The sequence below is a fragment of the Grampus griseus genome (assembly GCF_964374135.1).
Source record: "Grampus griseus genome assembly, chromosome: 6".
Classification (NCBI taxonomy): Eukaryota; Metazoa; Chordata; class Mammalia; order Artiodactyla; family Delphinidae; genus Grampus; species Grampus griseus.
The window spans coordinates 80048342-80075422 of NC_139000.1; the positions used below are offsets into that span (position 1 = coordinate 80048342).

Sequence of the window (27081 nt, forward strand, 5' to 3'; positions counted from 1 at the left end):
CCCAGACCGGGGCACGAACCCGTGTCCCCTGCATCGGCAGGCGGACTCTCAACCACTGCGCCACCAGGGAAGCCCGAGTGGATGTTCTTTTACTACTCTTTCATATTGGTGCATGTTCTTTATAAATTTTCGTGCAACCATTCCTAGTTACTCTGTAAAGATTTCTTTTAATATAGTTAGTAGTCTAGGAGGACGTTTTTGGGGACCTAAAGATTTGACTAACAATACTAAATTTTATTGATTATTTTTAGAAAGGATAATCTAATTTCCCTTAGAAATATGTTAAAGGAGGTTACATTTTCAACGATCAGAGTTCCAATTTTGTATGGAAATTTTTACAATCCTGTTTTATTCAGATATGCATTATATAACTATGTCATCATTACTGAAGCTTTCTAAAGTATATGCATATTCTGGAGATGAGGCTGATTAAATGAAAAAGATAGGAAACCACTCCTAACTTCTGTCTTTTATCCCATTCAATCCATCTTTTACAGTGCTGTCATAGAGTCATTTATTCTAAAATAGACATCTTGCCTTTGATTTTCATTTCTTTTTTTTTAAAATTTATTTATTTATTTATGGTTGTGTAGGGTCTTCATTGCTGTGCGCGGGTTTTCTGCAGTCGTGGCAAGCAGGGACTACTCTTTCGGTTCACGCGCTTCTCATTGCGGTGGCTTCTCTTGTTGCGGAGCATGGACTCTAGGCGCACGGGCTCAGTAGTTGTGACCTACGGGCTTAGTTGCTCTGCGGCATGTGGGATCTTCCTGGACCAGGGCTTGAACCTGTGTCCCCTGAATTGGCAGGCGGATTCTTAACCACTGCGCCACCAGGGAAGTCCCTGATTTTCTGACTTTATGTAGTTTCCCACTAAAACACCTAAACAAGGCTTCAGCCTACCTTCATCCAGTCTTCTATCTCCTGTAGTTACCACCAGGCATCCCACTAGCCATACCTGACCACTCCACATTCTTTGCACCTGGTGCCTTGCTATTTCCTTTGCTTTTATCCACCCAGGGACCTACTCAGACAACACCTAACCATGGTACCAATACTTTGTAGGCTTTCAAAGTGTACAATTCAGTGGTTTTTTATTCACCAGGTCATACAGCCATCACCACCATCTAACTCCAGTTTATTTCATCACCTCCAAAAGAAACCTCGTATCTATTAGCAGTCATGCTCAGTTCTCCCCTACCACCCCTAATGTCCTTTTATTATTCCTGTATACAATTCAGAATACTGATTGCATTTAGTTGTGATGTCTCCTTAGTTTCCTTCAATATTTGATGGTTTCCCCATCTTTCTTTGTTTTTCATGACCTTCATAGTTTTGAAAAGAAGTGGTTGGGTATTGTGTAGAATGTCCCTCCATTTGGGTTTGTCTGATGTTTGTCTCATGATCAGACTGGGTTATGGGTTTTGGGGTAAGAGCACCACAGAGATGAGCTGCGTTTCTCAGCACATCTTATGAGGGAGGTCATGATTTCAGCGACTTAACACCACTGATGTTAACCTTGATCACTTGGTTAAGGTGTTGTCTGCCAGCTTTCTCTATTATAAAGTTAGTATGTCTTCCTTTCCATATTCTTAGGAAGTGAGTCATTCAGCCCTGCCCACACTTGTGGGGAGGGGAATTAAACTCCACCTCCTTAATGGGATATATCTACATATATTATCTGGAGGAAGATAATATATGCTGTGAGGAAGATTTGTCCCTTCCCCAGTATTTTTTCATTCAATAATTTATACCAAAATGCACTCATTTATATTTATTTTATACCTTGGGTTATCATCCAGTACTATGAATTGCTTTACTTTTGGCCAGCAGGGGCTCTTTCAGGTTGGCTCCTATGGCTTTTTGTTGTTTGCTTTTTTTTGTTTGTTTTTGACATGCCTCCATATTTTTTCTTTAGCATTTCCTTACTTTCAGGCACTATAAGATGCTCCATGCTCATCTTGTATTTTCCTTGCCCCACATGTAGAATCAAGTATTTCTCCAAAGAGCCTTGTTTCTTTTTATTAGAAAATGGTATTTTGAAACCAAGATCTGAGGAACTGAGTATTCTTGTTGCTATTGGGGTGTGACTGCTTTTGGACTCCAGTTTTTTGTTTGCTTTAATTTTTATTTATTTTTAAAGATTTATTTATTATTTATTTTTGGCTGCATCGGGTCTTAGTTGCAGCATGTGGGCTCTTCGTTGCGGTGCACAGGCTGCTCTCTAGTTGTGGCATGCAGGTTTTCTCTTCTCTAGTTGTGGCGCTTGGGCTTCTCTAGTTGTGGTGTGTGGGTTTTCTCTTCTCTAGTTGTGCGCAGGCTCCAGGGCACGTGGGCTCTGTAGTTTGCGGCGCACAGGCTCTCTAGTTGAGGCGCATGAGCTCAGTAGTTATGGTTCACGGGCTTAGTTGCCCTGGGGCATATGGGATCTTAGTTCCCTGACCAGGGATGGAACCCGCGTCCCCTGCGTTGTAAGCATTGTAAAGCGGATTGTTTACCACTGGACCACCAGGGAAGTCCAGTACTTCATTCCTTTTAACTGCCACATAATATTCTAGTGTATGGATATATACCACCTTCTGTTCATTTCCTCAGGTGATGGACATTTGGGGTGATTCTACATTTTGTCTGTTATGCTGCTGTGAACATTTCTGTACAAGTTCTCATGTGGATGTAATGTTTTCATTTCTCTTGGACATATACCTGGTAGTGGACTTGCGTGGTACATGGTTAACTATGTTTATTCTTTCAAGGAAATGCTAGACTGTTTTTCAAAGTGGCTATACCATTTTGATCCCTTCCAGCCATGTATAAAGCATTCTAATTTCATGACATCCTGGCCAAACATTTTGTTTGTTTGTTTAATTAATTAATTAATTTACTTTTGGCTCCGTTGGGTCTTCGTTGCTGCGCTCAGGCTGTCTCTAGTTGAGGCAAGCGGGGGCTATTCTTTGTTGCAGTGTGCGGGCTTCTCACTGCTGTGGCTTCTCTTGTTGCAGAGCAAGGGCTCTAGGTGTGTGGGCTTCAGTAGTTGTGGCTTGTGGGCTCTAGAGCGCAGGCTCAGTAGTTGTGGCACACGGGCTTAGTTGCTCCGTGGCATGTGGGATCTTCCCGGAGCAGGGCTCGAACCCGTGTCCCCTGCATTGGCAGGCAGATTCTTAACCACTGCGCCAGCAGGGAAGCCCTGGGCTCATTTTTAAATTGAGTTATTTCTCTTTATTACTGAGTTATAAGCATTCTTTACGTATTCTGGGTACATGTCCCTTATCAGATAAATGATTTGCAAGTATTTTCTCCCATCCTGTGGGTTGTCTTTTCATTTTCGTTATGGTGTCTTTTATTCCTTCAGGTATTCCTATTACATGTATCTTACACTTCTTGTAGTTGTCCCACACTCCTTGGATATTCTGTTCTGTTTTTCCCCCCCAGTCTTTGTTCTCTTTGCTTTTCTGCTTTCGAGGATTCTATTGATAATATCCTCTAGTGCAGAGGTTTTTTCCCTCAGCTGTGTCAGTCTTACTCAGCCCATCAAAGGCATTCTTCAGTGTTTTTATCTCTAGCATTTGTCTTTGGTTCTTTCTTAAGATTTCCATCTCTCTGCTTACATTGCCTATCTCTTTTTGCATGCTGTTTACTTTGTCCACTATTAATTATCCTTCAATATTTGATGTCCACTATTAATTATTAATCATTGTTGTTTTAAATTCCCAGTCTAATAATTCCAACATCTTTCCCATGTCTGGTTGTGATAATTGCTCTCTCTTCATTTGTGATTTTTCCTTTAGGTATGCCTTATCATTTTTTCACGTTAGTTAGCTGTGATGTACTGGGTAAAAGGAACTGCTATAAATGCCTTAGTAATATGGTGGTGAAGTGTGAGGGGAAGGGGAAGAGTTCTGTTCTCCTATGATTAGTTTTCAGTCTTTTTAATGAGGCTTTGACTCTGGACTGTGAACTTTTCAAGAGTTTCTGTTTTTCCTCACCCCCTATGTGGGATATTAGGGCTGGAGTATTTTCCGTAAGATGTTATGGAGAAACCCTAACGAACTTTCGGCTAGCCCAATATTTCTCTTTCCCTAGGTCAGTTAGGCTCTGACAATTTCCTAGCAAGTTAGGCTGTAACTGGTTTCTCCTGAAGGCAGGCCTTGTTAAATACAGAGTCCTTTGGTGTATTTCAAAGGATTTGACTCCATTCTTTTGCATGTGAATATCCAGTTGTCTCAGCACAATTTATTGAAAAGGCCTTTCCCCCCATTGAATTGGCCTTATATTAGTACCAAACTGTCTTGATCACTATAGATTTGTAGTGTTTTGAAACTGGAAAGTGTGAGTTGTCTAACTTTGTTTTTATTTTTCAAGATTGTTTTGGCTATTCTGGGTCCCATGAGTACCAGCTTTTCCATTTCTGTAAAGAAGGCAATAGGGGTTTCCACACAGTGATGCTGAATCTGTAGATAAGCTTGAGGAGGATTACCATCTTAACAGTATTGAGTCTTGCAATCTATGAACATATAATATCATGGATATTTAACATTTATTTAAGTCTTTAATTTCTTTTAAAAATGTTTTGTACTTTTCAGAGTGTAAGTTTTGTATTTCTTTCGTTATACTTATTCCTAAGTATTTTATTCTTTTTGATGCTATTATACAGGTTTTTGTTTTGTTTTGTTTTGTTTTTTGCGGTACGCGGGCCTCTCACTGTTGTGGCCTCTCCCGTTGCGGAGCACAGGCTCCGGACATGCAGGCTCAGCGGCCATGGCTCATGGGCCCAGCCGCTCCGCGGCATGTGGGATCTTCCCGGACCGGGGCACAAACCCGTGTCCCCTGCATCGGCAGGCGGACTCTCAACCACTGCGCCACCAGGGAAGCCCCTTGATGCTATTATAAATGGAATTTTCTTAATTTCATTTTCAGTTTGTTCAGTGCTGCAGTGTAGAAATATAATTGTTGCTAGTATATTGATCTTTTATCTTTCAATTCTGCTGAATTTGTTATTCTAATATATTTAGTGGGTTCCTTTTGAAAATCTATATACAGGATTATCTAATTTGCAAATAGAAATAACTTTGCTTCTTACTTTCCAACCAAGATGCGTTTTATTTCATTTCCTTGCCAGCTGGCCTGACTATCATCTCCAGTATAGTGTTGAATAGAAGTGGTGAGAGTGGACATCCCTGTCTTATTTCTGAAATTACTTCACCACTAAGTATAATGTTAGTTATAGTTTTGTTTACTACATTCCCTTTTTCAAGTTGAGGAGTTTACCTTGTATTCCTAGTTTGTTGGATGTTTTCAGTCATGAAGGGGTATTGAATTTTTGAGTTATTTCTTAGTGGTTACCCTCGGGATTACAATCAACATCATATAACTGTATCTAAGTTCAGTTAATAACCATCTTAATTTCAGTGGTGTACAGAATCTTTGCTCTTATGTAACTCTGATCCCTCCCCTTTACTTTGTTTTTTATTGGTAAACAAATTCCTTCTTTGTGTATTTTTTGCCTTTCAATAGATTTATAATTATTATACTATGTAATTATCTTTTAAATTAGGAAAAAAGTTATAAACAAAAAGTACATTTATTGTTTCTTTCATATTTATCCTATACTTATCCTATGTTTTGATTTGTGCTCTTCCTTCATGTTGTTTCATGTACTGGCTAGTGTCCTTTCATTTCAGCCTGAAGGACTCCTTTAGTGTTTCTTTTTGTTTTTTTTTTAATTTATTTATTTTTGGCTGGGTTGGGTCTTTGTTGTTGCACACGGGCTTTCTCTAGTTGCGGTGACCAGGGGCTACTCTTCATTGAGGTGCATGGGCTTCTCATCGCGGTGGCTTCTCGTTGCAGAGCACGGGCTCTAGGTGTGTGGGCTTCAGTAGTTGTGGCATGCAGGTTCAGTGGTTGTGGCTCGCTGGCTCTAGAGCACAGGCTCAGTAGCTGTGGCGCATGGGCTTAGTTGCTCTGCAGCATGTGAGATCTTCCTGGACCAGGGCTCGAACCTGTGTCCCCTGCATCGGCAGGCGGATTCCCAAACATTTCCCGCGCCACCGGGGAAGTCCTGAAGACAGAATTTTTGAGGTTACTGACTCTGCCATTTTCACTGCTGTCCTTAGCTTATTTATTCTTACCTTGTTCTTTCATTCCCTTCTTCACTCCCTTTTACTAGTACTGTTAGATGAGAATTTGTCTGGATTTTTTCATATGTGAAATGTGGGACACTGCCAAGGACATTCACTGTAGCAGTATTTACAATAGCAATAGAGTGAAAAACAACCCAGCTGTTCCAAAATAAGGAAGTAGTTTTTTTTCTTTTAATGGTTCATCTATATATCTGTATGATGGAACATTATGCACATACTAACAATCATATATACAAAGGAAAATGTTTATGATATGATACAGATTGAAAAAACAGTATAAAATAAAATATATTCAAGTTTTCGAAAATAAGTTTTGAAAACTTGAAATACATTCAAGTTTTTGAAAATAAGTTTTGTAAAGAGATAAGCATATATTAGCATCAAAAACTCTTGGAGGAGCCATATCAAAATGGTAGCATTTGTTACTTCTGGTTGGTAAACGGTGTTAAGTAAAACAAATTATCTTTGTTCTGTATTATGTACCATAAGGTTGTATTAATTATTTTTTGTTATTAAAATAAAATATACCCATTAATGTGACACACATATTAAACTGTTTTTCATTCGTGTGTTCAATTATATAACTGTTGAACTTTGGCAATTTAACATTAATTTTTATAAATATTTAAAGAGATAGTTAGAACACATGCTAATAATAACCCTGGCATTGGGGCTAACAAAATATATATGAGCTATTTTAATCTCCATAGTCTACTGTGTAGAAAGGAGTTTTGTTGCGCTGGAGTATATCAGGGTGAATTGTTAGTTAGATGAATAACCTGTAATCTTACTAGCATTTCATTCTTTTTCTTTTCAGGCGCATATTAAATTTCCTATTGACTACCCATATTCACCACCTACCTTCAGATTCTTGACCAAAATGTGGCACCCCAACATTTATGAGGTAAGAGATGTCTATCATGAATTTCTCTGAAGATTTATTTAAGATAATATCCTTTAAAATAGCCTCCATAGCTCAGTATGCTGTGGTAGTTATGCTGTAGCCACAGAGAAGGTATTCATGGTTTCCCATTTTTGGTTAGCAGTCTGTAGTTGAATTGCTCAAAAATTGGGGTTTTTTAATACCAGTGTATATTATGGTTAATTTAAGGTTGAGGCTTTAAACCTTTGCTGCTCATCGCTAAGATTATAATTCATATTTGTTAACATTTGCATTTTTTTAATTTAGTAGATAAAGTCATACAAATTTATTTGTGTACCTATCCTCTAGCTTCACAGCAAGGGTTTGTTTGTTGCTTTGATCAGAGATTCAGCTTTGGGACAGGAGGGGGTGGGAATTTATCCTACTATATTTGTACTGGTGTCCTTTAAGGAGTTGCTGCATACCAGTTGAGAGCCTCTTTTGGAATAAATCCAAGGTTAGGTTCTTCTACTAGACAAGTCCACATGCCTGGGAAAATAATTTGTAGCTTTTTTTATGAAATGTACTTAGCTTTGTGCTAATTTATAAGGATGCTGGAACAATGCATTATGTTTCTCAGGATATATGTCAAGGCCCACTAAAATATCCTTTGAGTCTACTCCTTTACCATTCTGTAATCTTTTTCATTGCAGTAGTGCTGTGAAGCTGTAGCTGAGGCCCAGGCATTAAAATTGTTTTTTAAAATTTGCAGCCTTAGTCATAGTTCTTTTTTTGGTCAGGTGGTTGTTGGCAAGCACCTTTCCTCCAGAAACAGAGCTACAGAGCCTTTAAAATGCTTATAGGCAAGGGATGGAGAACTTACTCTATAGTCCTGAATTTGGATCTCAGTCTATAAATGAGCACACTGGGGTAGCTTTATTATTTTTCACAACCTGCTTTTTCTGTCAGTCATTTTCTTCATTTTTCTTTCCTTCTTAAAACAGGATAAACTAGTGCTCAAAAGGTGATGCATAGTAACATTTCCAGAAATAGGTTCCCAGAATATTGTTTTCTTTAGTATCTTTAGTATTTGACATAATCATAGTACAAATAAACAACAATGAATATGTTGTACTATTCTATATAACAAAGTTATCCTGTTGTAGGGAGAGACTATAGAAATAATTCACTGTTCATAAGTTCAAACTGGGTTTAATACACATAGAAATATTTTTCTGTCCCTGTCCATTTATCAAAAATTCTTGCCTTCAGAACTATGTGGTATAAAAGCAACTATACTCCAATAAAAATTAATTTAAAAAATTTAAAAGGAACGTGAATTCAAGAAGAAAAACCCAACTATGTGGTATGTATAGATTTTTTAGATAGCAAAAGAGAAGTGAGAAGGCTCAAGCTTTTTTGGTCTTGCTACTGAGAATTAATTCACCTTAGAGCCATATATTCGCCTGTTTCCATCTCAGTTATCTAATTCTCAAACCCTTCTCAACAAAGAAGCAAAAAGGAAAAACAAAAAACAGAATAAAGGATTCAAAGCTCTTTCAGAAGAAGGTGTAGGTAGATACACTCCACTTTCCACTGCTTTTTCACCACTTAGGCTGTTTAGTTCTGTCTCTTAAGATTTAGCATTGGATCATTGTTTTTTAAAATAGGTTTCATATTCATAATAAAAATTTCAGCAGTAAAATAAAACATGCATATCTTATAAATATGCAGTTGTTTTCCATGCCATAAAAGTTCTGTTTTTAAAGAAGTGTTAAGTCCTAGTTAGAAATTAAATTTGATGTAATCAAATGAGTCACAAGAGACTCTTCTTACAAATTAATAATACGTTAATTTACTTTGCTACATTCTGGAAACAGTATCAGAATTGAACTTTTTGAGGGCCCAAGTCAGTATTTGTGATTTTAGCCATTAGGGCTCATGGTTCTTAGCCAAAGGGATATTCCAGGAAGTTGCTCTCTCCTCATCCATCTTATGTTGTCACCTAGAAACACAATGGACCTCAATGTCAAATTGCTCTGGTCACCAAATTGTTTACTGCAGAGTTATTTGTAATAGAACTGGAGATGAAATGGGGGAACAATGGCAACAATGTCAACAGCAACAAGACAAAAATACAAAAGGAAATGTGTACTCAAATGCCAAAATATGTGAATTGATGAGTTTTTGTATATAATAACTTCATGAGTATTAAAAATATCATAAGGACTATTTTTGGTAGAAAATAGTTTATTTTATCAAGTTTTTAGTTTTGGTTACAGTTTTATTAAATATATTCACAGACACATTACTGCAGCCCCAAAAGTTATAAATACTGCTGTGTTATATGAATGAACTTAATTAATTTAACATTTCTAATATCATTGCCACATTTGTGAAATTTATAAATACCAAGGGGAAGCTCGGAGAACAAAAGAAATTTAATATGAGCTTGTCATCAATGATCATACTGCACAGTCTACTCCTTTTTGCTTCATAATATGTTGAGTGATCTCAATAATAGTTTCCTGGTTATGTTTGTTACTGTGTGCTCAGAAGTAGATAACCAATGAAGCCCATGTGCTTCACAAACCATGTATTAAAATGAGGTTTTTGTACACTCTTCACTGTGAACTTCAGAGCTATGACAACTCAGAATCTCACTGCTCTTAGTATGTATTTAAATAATTTTTTATGTAATAGACTAATATTTAGAATAGTTTTAGTTTTGCCACAAAATTAAATGGAAATTATACAGAAGTATTTAGCATTTGATGATCCTTTTAGTACTAGTGAATTGTAGGACATAGTATGGCTCTTTCTTTTAAAAAATAATAAAGATGTTGGATATTTTTTGAAGGAGTATACAGATCATTTTTCCTGTATAGTGTTTACAGGTGAATGTCACAGGTGTAGTCATGAAATAAATGTTACAGTAAGATGGTGTATTTTAGGATACTTGATAGCCAGTAGGAAAATATTTTACTGTTTTACGTAAGGTTCTAGCTCTGAAGAGTTATTCTTGATTCTAGGCTCAGATGATTCTCAAGACATTATACTAATCTCTGTAGCCACTGACACTGCAAGGATATACCACTTTGGCTACTATTCCACTATCATTAGGGCATGGTATTTTTAAATGTTATTGTTCTAATAATGATTAAAAATAGATCCTACTGTTTTAATATAACTCCGGCTGCCATAAATACCATAGATGTGGTGGCTTACAACAACAGAAATTAACTTTCTTACAGTTTAGGAAACATAGTTTCTACTGAAGACTCCTCCTGGCTTATCTCTGTGTCTTCATGTGGCTTGAGAGGAGAGAGAGCACAAGCTTGCTCTCTGGTGTCTCTTACAAGGTTTTTTTTTTTTTAATTTATTTATTTATTAATTATTGGCTGCGTTGGGTCTTCGTTGCTGTGTGTGGGCTTTCTCTAGTTGTGGAGAGCGGGGTCTACTCTTCATTGCGGTGCACGGGCTTCTCATTGTGGTGGCTTCTCTTTGTTGCAGAGCATGGGCTCTAGGTGCACGGGCTTCAGTAGTTGTGGCACACAGGCTCACTAGTTGTGGCACACAGGCTCAGTAGTTGTGGCACATGGGCTTAGTTGCTCCGCGGCACATGGGATCTTCCTGGACCAGGGCTTGAGCCCATATCCCCTGCATTGGCAGGCGGATTCTTAACCACTGCGCCACCAGGGAAGTCCCTCTTAAAAGGTTTTTGCCAAGTCTGCAGAGCAATTGCTTTTGGAATAGTAAAATTTAGGCTCTGTAAGCGGAAAGTGGGTCTAATTACATATAGTTTATGATCTTTGTATTTATTTATATGGATTATAGCCCATTAGGAGCAAAGTGGATGAGACCCACAATCAGCGCTTCAAAAACTGAAAAGAACTCAGTGTATCAAGAGGTCCTTTACAATAAAGCTGTCATTATAAATTATATTTTGAAATTACACAGAAAAGATCAGGTAAAAGCAAAGATACTGTGTCAGTTGGGAGTATTCAGAGAAACAGAACCAATAGGATATATAGAGATATATGTAAGAGGAGGTTTATCATAGGAATCGGCTCACATGGTTATGAAGACTGAGAAATCCCACAGTCTGCCTTCTGCAGGCTATAGAGCCGGGAAGTCTGGAATTATAATTCATTTTGAGGCCGTAGGACTGGGAGCTGTTGGTGTGAGGCCCGGAGTCCCAGGACCCAAGAACTAGGAGTTCAGATGTAGTAGCCCAAGAAGAGAGACAATTTGTCCTTCCTCTGCCTGTTTGTTCTGTTCAGGCCATCAAAGAATTCGATAATGCCTATCACATCATCATGATGAGGGCAAGTCTTTTTTCTCAATCTACTGATTCAAATACTAATCTTTTCCAGAAACACCCTCACAGATACACTCAGAAATAATATTCTACCAGCTATCTGAGCATCCCATAGCCCAGTCAAGTTGACACACAAAATTAACCATCACAGATAGCTCTCTTTTTCTACCATTCCCCCCTTGTCATCTACATTATGGTCCTTCTATACTCTGTGTACATCATTATGTTCTCAGGGGGTGTAATTTGACTGGCACTACACTTGAATCCTTGAAATAGCAAGTTGTTTATAGTAAGGGTTTATGCCCTTCTTATTTCATTACATATAGTAAAATTATATTTAGATAGAAAAACAATGGTAGCCTAGCTGGTTCTGCTTCATCTCCTCTGATCATTTAACACACATTTTTCTCTCTAATTAAATTATTATTCTTTTCTCTGTTTAGTGGAATTATCTCAGAGCTTCTGTGGTATTTCCGTAATTTCTTTGAGAATTTATTTTAATGGATTTTCCACCGAAGAATCAAATAATGAACCCCGCAAAATACATTAGGATTGATTACAAAGTTGGAATATTACATTCTCTGATGATCTTTCAAGACTAGGACAAACTGCTTTATTAGTTCATTATTCTTGAACTCATTTCATATAAATTTTAAATACAAAGTTTCTAAATTATAAAAAATTTAGAATACGTTTTGTTAAAATGCTTTGATTTCAATATCTATGTTATAAACATACTAAAATATTAAGTTTAAACCCACTAATTTTTTAAATTTTGAAATAATTTTGGGCTTGAAGAGTTTCAAAACTAGTACAGAAAGTTCTCATATATGTACCTTTTACTCATATTCTTCTAATGTTAATATCTTTTACAACCATGATACATTTATCAAAACCAAGAAATTAACTTTGGTACAATACTATTAAGTAAACTAGACTTCATTTGGAATAAAGTATGGCATGGGGAACCTAAAACATGTATTACTTGTCCTTAGCTAGGTGAGACAAACTCTGTTTCTGTATTGTGTTATTAAACCATCAGAAACAACATGCTTGAACTCTGATCTTGATTCACATAAAGGTGCTGAGTGCTGTGTTATAAGATTTTGTTATATTATCAGAATTTATTGTGTTCATTTTTTAAAATATGCATTTGATGAACATTTTAAATTTACATAATTTTTACTCAGTTGTCTTTAAGAAGGGACCTGAATAAAACAAAAGATTCTTCAAATGAATGAATGCTTGCTTAATCAGCTAATCAGAAATGTGTTATGCAATATATTTTATTTGCTTTAGCTACTAGGATAAATTGACAGAAATAACTTCTCTTTGGTACCTGGTAAAATATCTTTGTTTTCTTTCAGTGGTTTTTATCATTAAAATAACTCATCATTAATTGACTTGTAAAATATTCTTTATTTCTAAAATATTAGAGAAAAGTTTAGTGGTAGAATGTTCCTATAAAACTTCTCAAGTCTACAATGTGCGTTTCATCTTGGTTTATACCAGATGAGTAAGGTAGAAAGTTAACAGAAACCAGAAGACTTTGATTTGGTGTTGAAAGTTTTCCTAGTAAATGTAATTTAGTATTACACATTATTAAAGGTTTGAACTCTATCTTGTGCTTGTTTAGATTTTGCTTCTTTTTCCTCGTATTTTTTTCTTTTAAAAAATGTAAATTAGGATGCCAGTTTGCTCTATGAAGATACATATACCTTAAGGATTTAACTATAGATACATTAACCACCATTTAGAACATGATGATATTTGGGCCACCAAATTTGTCCTTTTTAGAGCTGAGCTCTGGTTTGTAAATAATTTGTGACAAGCAGGATTTTATGTATTTTTATGTAATTATATTCATGGATTTGCAGATATTATGCATTCTCTCTAACTTTAAGGTATAGGGAATAGGTTTCTCTAGGCAGTGATGTCCCCAAATTTGGCAGCTTATCAGAATCTTGTGGAGCAGTTGTTAAAAATAAAGAATACTGGAGATTTTGGTTTGATTGGATTAGGTAGGGCCTAGGCTATATAGCCTTCATTTTACATCTTAGAACTGCCTTTCTGGAGGCTGAGAACTTCTCCCATTAAAAAAAAAAGGGTGAGGGGGCTTCCCTGGTGGCGCAGTGGTTAAGAATCTGCCTGCCAATCCAGGGGACATGGTCCCTGGTCCAGAAGGTCCCACATGCCGCGGAGCAACTAAGCCCGTGCGCCACAACTACTGAGCCTGTGCTCTAGAGCCTGTGAGCCACAACTGCTGAGCCCGCATGCTACAACTACTGAAGTCCGCGTGCCTAGAGCCCGGGCTTTGCAATGAGAAGCCCACACACTGCAATGAAGACCTGACGCGGCCAAAAATAAATAAATTTATTTAAAAACCCAATAATTTATTGAGATAAAATTTCACATACATAAAATTAACCATTTAAAGTGAACACAATTCGGTGACATTTAGTACATTCCCAGCGTCGTACATCTAACACCTCTATTTGTAAGGCATTTCCATCACTCCAATGTAAAACATCTTACCCATGAAGTGATTCTTCTCCATTCCCATTTCTCCCTAGTCTCTGACAACCACCAGTCAGGTTTATGTCTCTATTTATCCATTCTGGGTATTTCATATAAATGGAATCATACAATATGTGACCTTTTTTGTGTGGCTTTCACTTAGCATAATGTTTTGGAGGTTCATCCATGTTGTAGCATGTATTAGTACTTCATTCCTCTTCATGGCTGAATAATATTGCATTGGTTGGATATATCACAGTTTATCCATTTCTCTATTGATGGGCATTTGGTCTGTGTCCACCTTTTTTTTTTTTTAATATCTTTATTGGAGTATAATTGCTTTAAAATGGTGTGTTAGTTTCTGCTTTATAACAAAGCGAATCAGCTATACATATATCCCCATATCTCCTCCCTCTTGCGTCTCCCTCCCATCCTCTTTATCCCACCCCTCTAGGTGGTCACAAAGCACCGAGCTGATCTCCCTGTGCTATGCAGCTGCTTCCCACTAGCTATCTATTTTACATTTGGTAGTGTATATATGTCCATGCCACTCTCTCACTTCATCCCAGCTTACCTGTCCCCCTCCCTGTGTCCTCAAGTCCATTCTCTACGTCTGCGTCTTTATACCTGTCCTGCCCCTAGGTTCTTCAGAACCATTTTTTTTGTGTCCACCTTTTGTATATATAAATAGTGCTGCTATAACCATGTGTATACATGTACTTGTTTAAGTACTTTTTTCACTTCTTTTGGTTGTATACCTAGGAATGGAATTGCAGGGATCAAATTGTGATCCTGTGTTTTGCTCTTTGAGGAACTGCCAAACTGTTCTATAGCAGATGAACCCCCTCACCAACCACCAGCAATTTATGAGGGTTCCAGTTTCTCTACATCCATCCTTATTTTGCATTTAAAAATTTTAATTATAGCTATCCTAAGGGGATATGATGTGATAACTCACTGTCATTTTGATTTGTATTTCCCTAATGACTAATGATATTGAGCATTCTTTCATGTGCTTATTGTCCGTTTATGTATCTTCTTTTGAGAAATGTCTGTTCAAGTCCTTTGTTCATTTTTTAATTGGCTAGTTTGTCTTTTTGTCATTGAGTCATAGAAGTTCCTTATATATTATGGACATTAAATTCTTATTAGATGTATGACTTGCAGATACTTCTGTATTTATAGGTTGTTTTTTTCACTTTCTTTGGTAATGTCCTTTGCACAAAATATTTTCATTTTAATGAGGTCTAGTTTATCTGTTTTTGTTTGCTTGTTTGTTGCTCATGCTTTTTGTGTCATACCTAAAATATCCATTGCCAAATCCAAGGTCATGAAAATTTTACACACACACACACACCCTTTTTAAGAGTTGATGATTTTAGCTCTTAGATCTTTGTTCCATCTTGAGTTAATTTTGTATATGGTATGAGGTAGGAGTTCAGTTTCCTTCTTTTGTTTTTGGAAATCCAGTCCCAGCATCATTTGCTGAAGAGACTGTTCTTTCCCCATTGAATGGACTTTAACCATCTTGTCAAAAATCAATTGGCAATGTATGGGTCCAGTTATGGACTCTCAGTTCTATTGCCCTGGTCTATCATTATGCCAGTCCTAAACTGTCTTCTTGTCTGTAGCTTTATAGTAAGTTTTGAAATCAGGAAGTGTGAGTCCTTCGACTTTATTATTCTTCTCCAAGATTGTTTTGGCTATTGTGGGTCCCTTAAATTTCCGTATAAGTTTTAGGAACAGTGTGTCAGTTTCTACAGAAAGGGAAGCTAGGATTTTGATTGGGATTGCATTGAGTCAGTAGCTCAAACTGGGGAATATTGCCAACGTCAAGTCTTCCTACCCATGAATGCAGGCTGTTTTTCTATTTATTTAGGTCTTTAATTTCTTTGAGCAATGTTTTGTAGCTTTCTGTAGCTTTTTGTAGTCTTCTTTAATTTCTTTGAGCAATGTTTTGTGGCTTTCTGTGTACAGGACTTTCACCTCCCTGGTTAGATTTATTCCTAGATATTTTATTCTTTTAGAGGGCATTGTAAATGGAATTGTTTGCTTAATTTGTTTTTTTTTTTGGTTGTTGTTAATATTTATTTATTTATTTATTTGTGCTGGGTCTTAGTTGCAGCAGGTGGGCTCCTTAGTTGTGGCATAGGAACTCTTAGTTGTGGCACGCATGTGGGATCTAGTTCCCTCACCAGAGATTGAATCCCCCAGCCCCCTGCATTGGGAGTGCAGAGTCTTAACCACTGTACCACCAGGGAAGTCCTGCTTAATTTTTTTTTTAGGTTATTCATCACTGGTGTATAAAAATGAATTTTTTTTTTGCCACGCTACACAGCTTGCAGGATCTTAGTTCCCTGACCAGGGATCAAACCCGGGCCCTTGGCAGTGAAAGTGCAGAGTCCTAACCACTGGACCGCCAGGGAATCCCAAAATAAAACTGATTTTTGAGTGTTGATCTTGTATCCTACAACTTTGCTGAATTGATTAGGTCTAGTAGCTTTCTTGTGAATTCTTTGGAATTTTCTTTGACATTTGCAATGGAAATAGATTTACTTCCTTTTCAATCTGTACACTTTAAAATTTTTCTTTTTCTTCTCTAATTGCTCTGGCTATAACTTCCAGGACAGTGTTAAATAGCAGTGGTGAAAGTGGGTGCCCTTGTCTTATTTCTGATCGTAGGAGGAGAGTTTTCACCATTAATTAAGTATGCTGTTTATTAGCTGTGGGTTTTTTGTTTTTGTTTTTTTAAATAAATTCCCTTTACAATTTTAAGATAGCTAGAAGGTAACTATAGTTTTCTGAGTGTTTTTATTATGAGAAAGTGTTGGGTCTTGTCAAGTGCTTTGTCTGCATCAGTTGAGATGCCCATCTTTTAATATGTCATTTCTAAGTACAGATCTATTTTTGTCATTTCACTACTAAGAAATTTTACTTACACACATATTAAACTCTGAACAAAGTAACATACTCCTCTCGACTAATTTTTGTGCTCTATTTTTCTTTCAAGCTGTGTTCTTCACTCCTGTGGTAGGTAGAATAATGGTCCCTCAGATATGTCTACATTCTAATCCCTGGAACCTGTGTTATGTTAGATTACATGTTAAGAGGAATTAAGGTTGCTTATCAGATGACCTTAAACTAAGATTATTCTGGATTATCTAGGTGGGCCCAGTGTAATCACAAGGGTCCTTTAAAGTGGAAGAGGTAGGGTAGGCAGAAAATGAGAGTGAGGAGATGTGACTTTGGAAGAAAGGCTCAAAAATGCAACATTGCTTGCTTTGAGGATTAGAGGAAGGGGGCCAAGAACAAAGGAGTGTGGGTGGCCTTTAGAAGACAGAAAGGGCAAGGAAAGGGATTCTTCCTTAGAGCCTCCAGGAAGGAATGCATTGCTGCCCACACACTGACTTTAGCTCTGTGGAGAGCAGTGTCAGACTTAGACCTACAAAACTGTAAAATAATAAATTTGTGTTGTTTTAAGCCACTAAGTTTGTGGTATTGGTGTAATAATACAAAATAAATGTAACTGCCTGAACATATTTTATTTATGATGCTGGTTTCTTCAGGCAATCTCATGTCTGGATTTCCCTTAGGTTATTAAAATTGTAATCATTATTGAAAGCCCATCTCAAAGCTTCCTCAACGATTAAGCTTTTTGTTTTTCTTCCACACCATCTCCCAGGTGTCCTCTCCAAATACACCTAGTTTCTCTCTCCTTGTTTCTGTAGTGCTTTTTTACTTTCCTCATGTTATCTAACAATACAGAGTTTTGGAATATAGTATTCGGTATTGGCTTTATTAAAATTTTATTATCCTTTAAAAAACGTTCTGTTATCTTGGTGTGTGTAAATTTGGGTTTATATGTAAGTTTTTTTCACTTTATATGGTTACACCTCTAATTTTTTAAACATTTGAATCTTTTGTTTCATTTTAGACTGAGAGAGAGGCAACTGTATCGTTCTCAGTCTTGTCTTTTCTGTTAACAATCTGTATTGCATATGGTAGACAATCCATATATGTTTGACTTTAAATGTACTTGTAATTTAGGTCCTATAATTTACATTTATGAACCAGAATATTATAGTGGTGAATTCTTTCTATCCATATACTGAGGGAGTTATATATATAATTAAGTTGTTGTGAGGCATGTGTCAGTTTATATAAACCATATTTATTGAAACCAGTGATTAATATTAAAGGTGATTATAGCTTCTCTCCAGGCATATTTTAAGCAAGGTCAGATTTTTTTTTTGTTTCTTTTAATGTTAGATGTGTAAAAATAGAGAGATTTAGTTGCTTCTCAAGACTCTTGAATCATTGATTTATCATGTTTGTCTGTTTCTATTTTTAAATGATTTGTTTTAGAAGGATGGTGTTACAGATAATAGTGCTTCTTTTTTTAACTAAGAAATGTATTTTGGAGATTGGTCAAAATGAATATTTATAATATAAAAAAAAGTTTAATTCTTCTTTATCATTGATTCCAAACAAGAAGAAAAAGCAGGATTGTTTACTCCCCTAATGGTAAGAAAACAAGTCTTCTAGGAGTAAAAGAAATTTCAGCGGAATTGATATTTTTTCAATAACATACTTTTGAGTATTTACTGAATGTGATATTTGTGTCTCGTAGAATGGAGATGTATGCATTTCAATTCTTCATCCACCTGTAGATGACCCACAGAGTGGAGAACTGCCGTCTGAAAGGTGGAATCCTACTCAAAATGTCAGGTAAGGAATTACATAAGGAATAATCTGGTTTTTAGGTGGCTCTGAAGATTGGATATTATCTTTTAACAAGTACAAACGAATCCTTTCTATATTTGGTTGTTTTGTCTTCTACTGGAGCTTTAAGTAGCATGTATGCCTCATTTTGAAGAGTTGTAATTCTGGAGTAATAATGCATATGTTGTTACTCATTTCTCTGTGTTCACTTTGGAAGAATTTTTCTACTCTGAATTCTTCCTCTTACATTAAGTTCCATCCTGCAGCTTTGGATTTCATGAGTTCCATGTTTGGATTGGTTGCTTCCTTATTCTAGGATTCTTATTACTTTTTGCTGAAAAGTCTTAGTCTTTACACTTTGTTTATCCATTCACCAGTTGATGGACATTTGGGTTGTTTCTGCTTCTTGGCTATTATGAATAATGCTGCTGTGAACATTGTGTGACATTGAACATTGTGTGCAAGTTTTTATGTGTACATATGTTTTCATTTCCTTGGACATATACCTGGAAATGGAATTGGGGGTGCATAACTCAGTGTTTAGCTTCTTGAGGAACTGCCGTATTTTCCAACATGGCTGCACTAAATTTTACAGCATTCCCACCAGCAGTGTGTGAATTCTAATTTCTCCACATCTTTGTTAACACTTGTTATTTTCCATGTCTTTTATTATAGCCATCCCAGACGGTGGACATGGTATTCTCATTGTAGTTTTGTCATCAGTGTGTTTCTTTTAAAATAACTGTCAAAATTTTAGAATGGTTTTAGATTTTTAGAAAAATTATGAGGAAAGTACAGATAATTCCCATATTCCCCACACCTGCAGATTTCTTTGTTATTAACATCTAACATTCATTTGGTTCATTTGTTACAGTTAGTGAACCTGTATTAGTACATTATTATTGACTAAAGTCCATACTCTTTCACGTTTCCTTAATTTTTACCTAATGTCATTTTTCTGCTCTGAGATCCCCATGCATGATAGATAGCACATTATATTTAATAGACAGTTCTCCTTAGACAACTGCAGCAGTTTCTTGGACTTTCCTTGGTTTTGATGACCTTAACAATTTTGAGGAATACTGATCAGGTATTTTGTAGAATGCCCCCCAAATGGGATTTTTTTTTTGATGTTTTTCTGCTTATTATACTGGAGTTATGAGCGTTGGGGAGGAAGACATGGAGGTAAAGTACATTTTCATCACGTCATAGCAGGAGTACATACTGTCAGCCTGACTTACCACTCTTGATGTTAACATTCATCACCTGGCTGAGACTCTTGTTTTTAGGGTTTCTCCTCTGTAAAGTTCCTCCTGTCCCCCTTTCTGTTCTGTATAAGGGAAGTCCTAGGTGCAGCCCACACTAAGGAGGGGGGAGTTATACTCCCACAAGGCTGAGATACCTGTATAAGTTACTTCAATTCCTCTGCACAGGAGATTAATCTGCTCTCCCCCATTTACTCATTCATTCATTTTGTTAATCATTTTTAATGATCTGGAAGCTAGTAACTCAATTAGAATCTCCATTTTTGTCAAAAGCAAAGAACTTGAAGCTTCCTGATGCACACAAGGATTTCTTACCTGTCTCTTATCAAGTTATGTGTTTGCTTCCCACCTTCTGGGAAGAGTAGACCAAAAAGTCTATTCAAGACATATCAAATACTATTGATTATGCTGGTTACTCGTTTCTTTAGGTACTTTGTTCCATCCAGTATACTTAGAAAGGATTGGGAAAATAGATACATTTTAGATTTCAACACATCTTGCCAGTATATTTTTTTAATGAGAAAAAAACTGACTTCCCTTTTTAATTTAAATAAATGTGTTGATACACCTCACCTTGACAAACATCATGCCTCTGAATAATTCTCAGATAGATCAGGCCTTGAGACTTGCCATAAGTTTATTATGTCTATAAAATAAGGAATCATTGCATATTCCATATACTTTCTGCTTTACTTTAGTGGGACTCTCCCTCGGCGATGATGCATACGGGCCTCTCACTGTTGTGGCCTCGCCCGTTGTGGAGCACAGGCTCCGGACTCGCAGGCTCAGTGGCCATGGCTCACGGGCCCAGCCGCTCCACAGCATGTGGGATCTTCCCGGACCGGGGCACGAACCCGTCTCTCAACCACTGCGCCACCAGGGAAGCCCTGATGCATTTCTTAACAATAATCAGAGATGGAATTAATTTGTTTTAGTGAAAATATAATTCCAGCAGCCCCAATCTATACATATCTGAATTTATTATACTCCACTATATAGCAAAATACTTTTTTTTTTAACATCACTCTATGCTTTTAACAAAATTATTTATGAGAAGGGAAAAGCGGTCGGCTCTATTTGTAAATTTCTCTTTGTTTTGTACATCTTATGTTTCATCACTAGGCAATGCACCATAGAAATATTTGGGATGTGTGGGAGGTATGCATTTCTTGTAAAGGGCAGCTGTGAAAAGGGAAGCTGGAAGGGAGAACTGATAGGATATTTCGTATGTCTCCAGGGGCATGTATATATTTTAAGACCATTGTTTTACACGGGATCTTTTATGATCATTAGTAAAATTAGTATATTTCTACTTCATCCCCTCATATCCGTATATCACACAGTTGTTAGCTGATTATTTAGACCTTTAACTTATACGTACTTATTACTTGATTTTTCAGCATCAGATGGTATACTGACACTTAGATATAAAAGAAAAGGAAACCTTCTACCTCCCCCTTCTAACTTTTAAATATTATTGTTTATTGTCAGGGTTATAAAATTTATAATCTGTACTCTGTAGCTTAATCCCAGTTTTAAAAATTCTTATTCCTGTTGTTAAATGAATTCATTGTTTGTTCCTCATTATTTTACTTCCTTTGGTCTATTAACTGGCTGAAATTGTCCATCAGTAATTTCTCAAGGGATTGCTCCTAGGAGCTGTATTACATTCCGAGTTGTTACGTGTTCAAAGTACTATGTGCTTGTGTATATGGGAGTATACGTGTGTGTTTGCCATTATACTTCAAATGACAGATTTTAACTAGATATAAGATTTCAGGATCATGCTTTCTTTCCTTGAGGATATTATGGGATTACTCTGTTGCCTTGGAGACGTTTGGCTACCCTATTTCTCATCTCTTTCACACTATATAATTGTTTAAGAGGCTGGCATGCTTTCGAAAGAAACACATTATTTTATCAGTAAAATTAAACTGACAATGTAGAGAAAAGGTTTTAAATATCTTGGAAGATTTGTTGAAAAATTGGACCAAAAATGCAGAGTTGTCTTTTTTTTTTTTTTTTTTTTTGTGGTACGCGGGCCTCTCACTGTTGTGGCCTCTCCCGTTGCAGAGCACAGGCTCCGGACGCGCAGGCTCGGCGGCCATGGCTCACGGGCCCAGCCGCTCTGCGGCATGTGGGATCTTCCCGGACCGGGGCACAAACCCGTGTCCCCTGCATTGGCAGGCGGACTCTCAACCACTGCGCCACCAGGGAAGCCCCAGGGTTGTCCTTTAAGTATGATTTTGGTGCTTGTTTTTCAGGACTAGTAGTAACCCTAGAATAGAAGAAGTAGTAGCTCTAAGGTGTTAGTGATTCTTGCTTTTGGAGGTTGAATGTTGAATCAAATGCTTCACATACCGCCACCACACCCACCCTTTGAGAAAACAAGCCTCCTTTTTTTTTTTTTGGTGCGGCTTAAACAACAGAAATTTATTTTTTCACAGTTCTGGACTCTATAAGGTACCGGCAAGGTTGGTTTCTTCTGAGGCTTCTCTCCTCATCTTGTCTTCTCTCTTTGTCTTCACATGGTCTTCCCTCTGTTCATGTCTGTGTCCTAATTGCCTCTTCTTATAAGGACATTAGTTATACTGGATTAAGACCTGTTCTAAGGACCTCATTTTAACTTAATTACCTCTTGAAAGACTCTGTCTCCAAATATAGTCTGAGGTACTGGGGGTTAAAACTTCAGTATAGAATTTGAAGCCTCCCTGTTCTTTAGATGCAAAGCCCCAAACAAGATTTTTCTCATTGCATTCTCGTGCTGCTTGGATGGACAATCTATTACCATTACCCACAGGAATTCAAAATTTTTGCCTTTACTTCTATGTAAATACACACAGACTGTATTTGCCTTGTCTCAGCCTAAAATATTATAAACATTTTTTCTTTTTAAGAAAGGTCTGTTTGGGGAATTCCCTGGTGGTCCAGTGGTTAGGATTTAGTGCTTTCACTGCTGTGGCCCAGGTTCAATCCCTGGTCAGAGAACTAAGATCCCACAAACCATGTGGCATGGCCAAAAAAAAAAAGAAAGGCCTGTTTCTCATTTAATCCATTCCTTTCAGGGCAGGGAACTCCTTTCATATTAATCTGCCCTTTAAAACCACCTTAGCCACTTTGGGCACCAGCATCATTTTTTTTTTCTCTCTGGGCCCTCAGGTCACCTGAGCCCCAATTTAGAAGCACCTGGACTTCACATGAGGGATTGCCTTCCCTGCATTTATGCTTTTTTTATTTAGAGGCTTCACAACCAGAACTTAGTTATCTTCAGATTGCCCCTTTGATCTTCATCCATGGCTCTAAAGGGTATTTGCATTGGAAATCGTTACCTTCTTGGACCTTTTTGTTTCTTTCTTACTTAGTTCCATATAATCATTGGATGGTTCTTCAATGTGTTTCTTGGGGTGGGAGAGTGAATGGAGAGTTTTGGTGTTTGTGGATTTCTAAGGGGGGACATAGAGTGTTTTGCATGCCTTGTGGAACATCATCTGGAACACCTGGTGATGTCCAGAACTCTGAAAAGTCAGGAAGGTACTACCTAATGTGGGACACTTTTCCCTTTCCCATTTGTTTCTGTGTTATTTGTTTTGAGACAAGGGAGCTCCTTAAGGTAGTAAACTGTACATATTTCTCACAGGTTATTTACGGCACTGAAATATCAAGAGGCAAGATATGAGATGCCAGGGATTTTCCTTTATATCCCTTTGCTACTAAATTATCCAGAGTAAGCACTGTCTAACTAAGGGTTCTAAGCTCCATATCCAGTTTATGGCTGTAGCCAAGACAGCAGTGGAGGTGGCAGAAGGTTCAGTTCAGCCTGTTGTAGGGTCTTGACTGCTGAATGGCACTGTTATCTGAAAGTGGTTCCATGTTCACACGTGTTTGGACTCCTCCATGACCACCTGCACTAGTCTTTCATTTAACACCTCAGTGAACATATTCAGAAAATAAAGTTGTACAGGCTTTTGTAACCTGAAGAAGAGTAAGGAATTCCTGTTACCTTTGAGAGCCGAAGTCGATTTATATAACAAGATCTAGTGAGTAGTGAGAGTTGGCTAAAGGGGAAACCAAGAAAAATGTACTACGCTACAACTGTAGGGATCCAGAGTGGCAGCCAGCTAGCTTCCACTAAAAGCTCAGGAAGCCAGCATACTTTCTGGAAGAAGAGATCCACAGTCCTATCCTCAGATGTCCAGGATTAAGTTTAGGGGGTGAGAGTTCCTTATGGAATTGGGAAGTTTTGAGGAGTAGGCATTAGTCAGCAAAGAAAGAGGTTGGGAGGATAGGGCCCCCCGATGCTGCTACATGTATGTGATTAGGAGTCCACAACACCATGCCTCTTCTTGGTGAAAGAAAGAAAATGTGCCTTAATCCATGTTCTGTCCAGAACCAAGTGGGAGCTTCCAGGGGGTGGGTGAGGTGGGTGGGTAGGGGGTCTCTCAGACCTTGCAGTAGAATTCACAAGTGCTTTCTCTGAGGCACCAGCCCCAGAACTACCTGCCATACCTGCTGCAGGCTCTTGGATAGGAAAGTGGTCTTTGGTAGGGATTTGCTTTCCTTTGAAGGATAGATAACAGTGTTTTCTTTGCCACTGTGAAGATGTATCATGGGACCAGATTTATGGATCCACTCCAGAGGCCACACCTTCATGTAGAAGCGTCTCTCAGGAGTAGGGTAGGGTGTTGTTTTCCTATCTAGTATTCTCTATAACCCACTGAAAGGGCAGGGAGCTAGAAACTGCTGCAATGATTGGGTGGCAAAGTAGACAAGGTCATAGGAAATGGCTATGGCTGTGCTGTTCCTAGGGCTCCTGTAAACCCCATTCTGGGCCAGGACTATTTTATTTATTTGCTCCCTTGATGTTTGCATATTGGGTCCCACTGCACTCAGATTGCTAGTTTCATTCTGTGAAAATGATATGTATTTTGTGTATTTAAAATTTTTCCTTTTTAAACTAAAATGTGATTTGGTCATTTTGTGTATTTTAATGAGACCCTTATTCCTACCATGTGTTCTCAGGGGTATGTCAGTCAACGGTAGCTCCAGGGACTGCACAGCAGGAACTGTTGTATTTGTTAGTTGCTTTATTATTTTTTTAAAAATATTTATTTATTTGGCTGCTCTGGGTCTTGGTTGTGGCACATGGGATCTTCGTTGTGGCATGCAGGATCTTTGGTTGTGGCATGCGAACTCTTAGTTACAGCATGTGGGATCTAGTTCCCTGACCAGGGAGCAAACCCAGGCCCCCTGCATTGGGAGCTGGTAGTCTTAGCCACTGGACCACCAGGAAGTCCCTGTTAGGTGCTTTAGCAGCATAAAGAAAAACTGTTTGTAGTGTGTGGACTCATTAAGCTACCACGTTTTATCTTCCCAGTCATAACAGACTTCTTTACCATGATGTCCTCTTTAAATTTCTCTCCCATCTTGAAAGCATATAATGAGGATTGAGTTTTAATTGGGTGATCTTCTGGTGTTACTGGTCCATCTTTTGAAATAGTGTAAATGAGAGCTTAAAAGAGCCCTTCTAGGTCAACTAGAAGGGTCAGGCAGTGAGCTTTGCTTCTCTGTACGTCACTTTTTAACAAATTAAGGCCTGTAAAATCTAAGAATCTCAATCATTCAAACTCTCTTTCAGTATTTCTATGTATGTTTTAAGAGTCAAGTAAGTTGAAGTTTTAAAGAATGAACCCTTTCTACCTCACACGTTGCCTGGGAGGGTCTGTGTATGCACTGGACGAAAAATGCCCATCTTTAATCCTACAGAATTCCAAACTTTTGCTGCTTGGCTTCTGGGGAGACCCATAAGCCATGTCTTCTTTGTTGAGCTAAGGCCAGTTTCTGCCCTCCCTGCTAAAATTGTACTTGCGGTGACATAGTAGCTAACAGAGAAAGGGCAGACCCATCTCACTGATTACTGTCTGTATGTTGAAAAGGGACAAATACAGTATTACCCATTGGGTCATAGATGTTTAATTATGATCTCTTATCTCCCTTAAATACTTCTTTTTTCTTGTGAAAAAAATACAATAAATGAGAAAGGATTTTAAAATACTTACTGAAACTAACAACTGAAACTAACAACTGAAACTAACCAAATAATAGCAACAACAACAAAAAAAGGTAATTGTTGGAATAGCTTCAGGATTCAATTGTGTTTTGTATGTTCTACATACATTTCATTTTTCCACTCTATAAAAATAGGATTAATACTACTACCTTGCAGAGTTGTTTACCATGCTACAGATGTAACACCTGTGTTAAATTATTTTGGTACAAGTGCCAGACAGTTTAAACTATGTATGATATTGCTTCCCATCCTTTTCCAGTCACGTTACATAGAAAATATGAAATGATAGTATTCGTAGATCACAATGTAGTAAGCTGAAGATGCTCCTTTGGCCAGAAGTTATTGTTCCAGAGGCTCAAGTTGTCCCAGGTCCTACCTACCAATCTGCCTGAGGGAATCACATACAGTTTACCTGTAACCCACTCACAACATACTGGTTGGGAAATTTTGAATAGTATATTGCATATGAATTGCATCAGGAATCTTCATTAGTGTTGGAGTCCTTTGCCAGCACTTGGTGGTATGTCTACTGCTGTGGGTAGGTAGGTTTTTATGAAGGTGTGGCATGGTTGTTGTTTGAAGGTGTACTAGAGGAAGGAGATTAACCCCATCTGAATCAGTGGAATGGATTCCCTGTACAAAAAATGGCTCTACTCTCCAGACAAAGGGAGGAAGTGAAAACGTGCTGGGTTAATAACTATTATCACAGTCAACTACAGTTAGTGCCTGAGGCTTCTGAAAGCATCATGTATTTCAGTTTAGGGAGTGAGTACATGGTATTAGAAGTGAGTTTCTTATGATAGAACTAGATGATTCACCATTTTAAAAAATTGTACTTCCCAATATGGCATTTTAATAATAAACACAAGATATAAGAAAATCAACCTGGTGAAACCACTCCTGGGAAAAATTTCCTAATTCAGTTAATATAATTCATCTAGACCTGTGTTGTCCAGTATGATAGCCACTGACTACATGTGGCTATTTAAACTTAATTAAAATTAGTACTAAAAACCTCATTTCTTCAGTTGCATAATCTACTTTTCAAAGTGCTCAGTGGCCACATGTGGCTAGTGGTTACCATATTGGATAACACACAGATTATACATTTCCATCATCACAGAAAGTTGTAAAGAAATGCTGATCTGGACCATTAAACTGTACCACAGTTTGTCCTTATCCTGCTTATCTTT

The 27081-nt window shown here is 37.5% G+C and overlaps 1 protein-coding gene across 1 annotated transcript in view; it reads left to right on the forward strand.

Moving 5' to 3' along the window:
- The window catches only part of UBE2R2 (ubiquitin conjugating enzyme E2 R2), a 95343-nt gene that overhangs the window by 60330 nt on the left and 7932 nt on the right, over window positions 1-27081 (forward strand). Inside the window, exons 2-3 of the mRNA XM_082657476.1 lie at window positions 6952-7038; window positions 18465-18562. Coding sequence (XP_082513602.1) covers window positions 6952-7038; window positions 18465-18562 — 185 coding nt within the window. The remainder of the gene's footprint in view (window positions 1-6951; window positions 7039-18464; window positions 18563-27081) is intronic.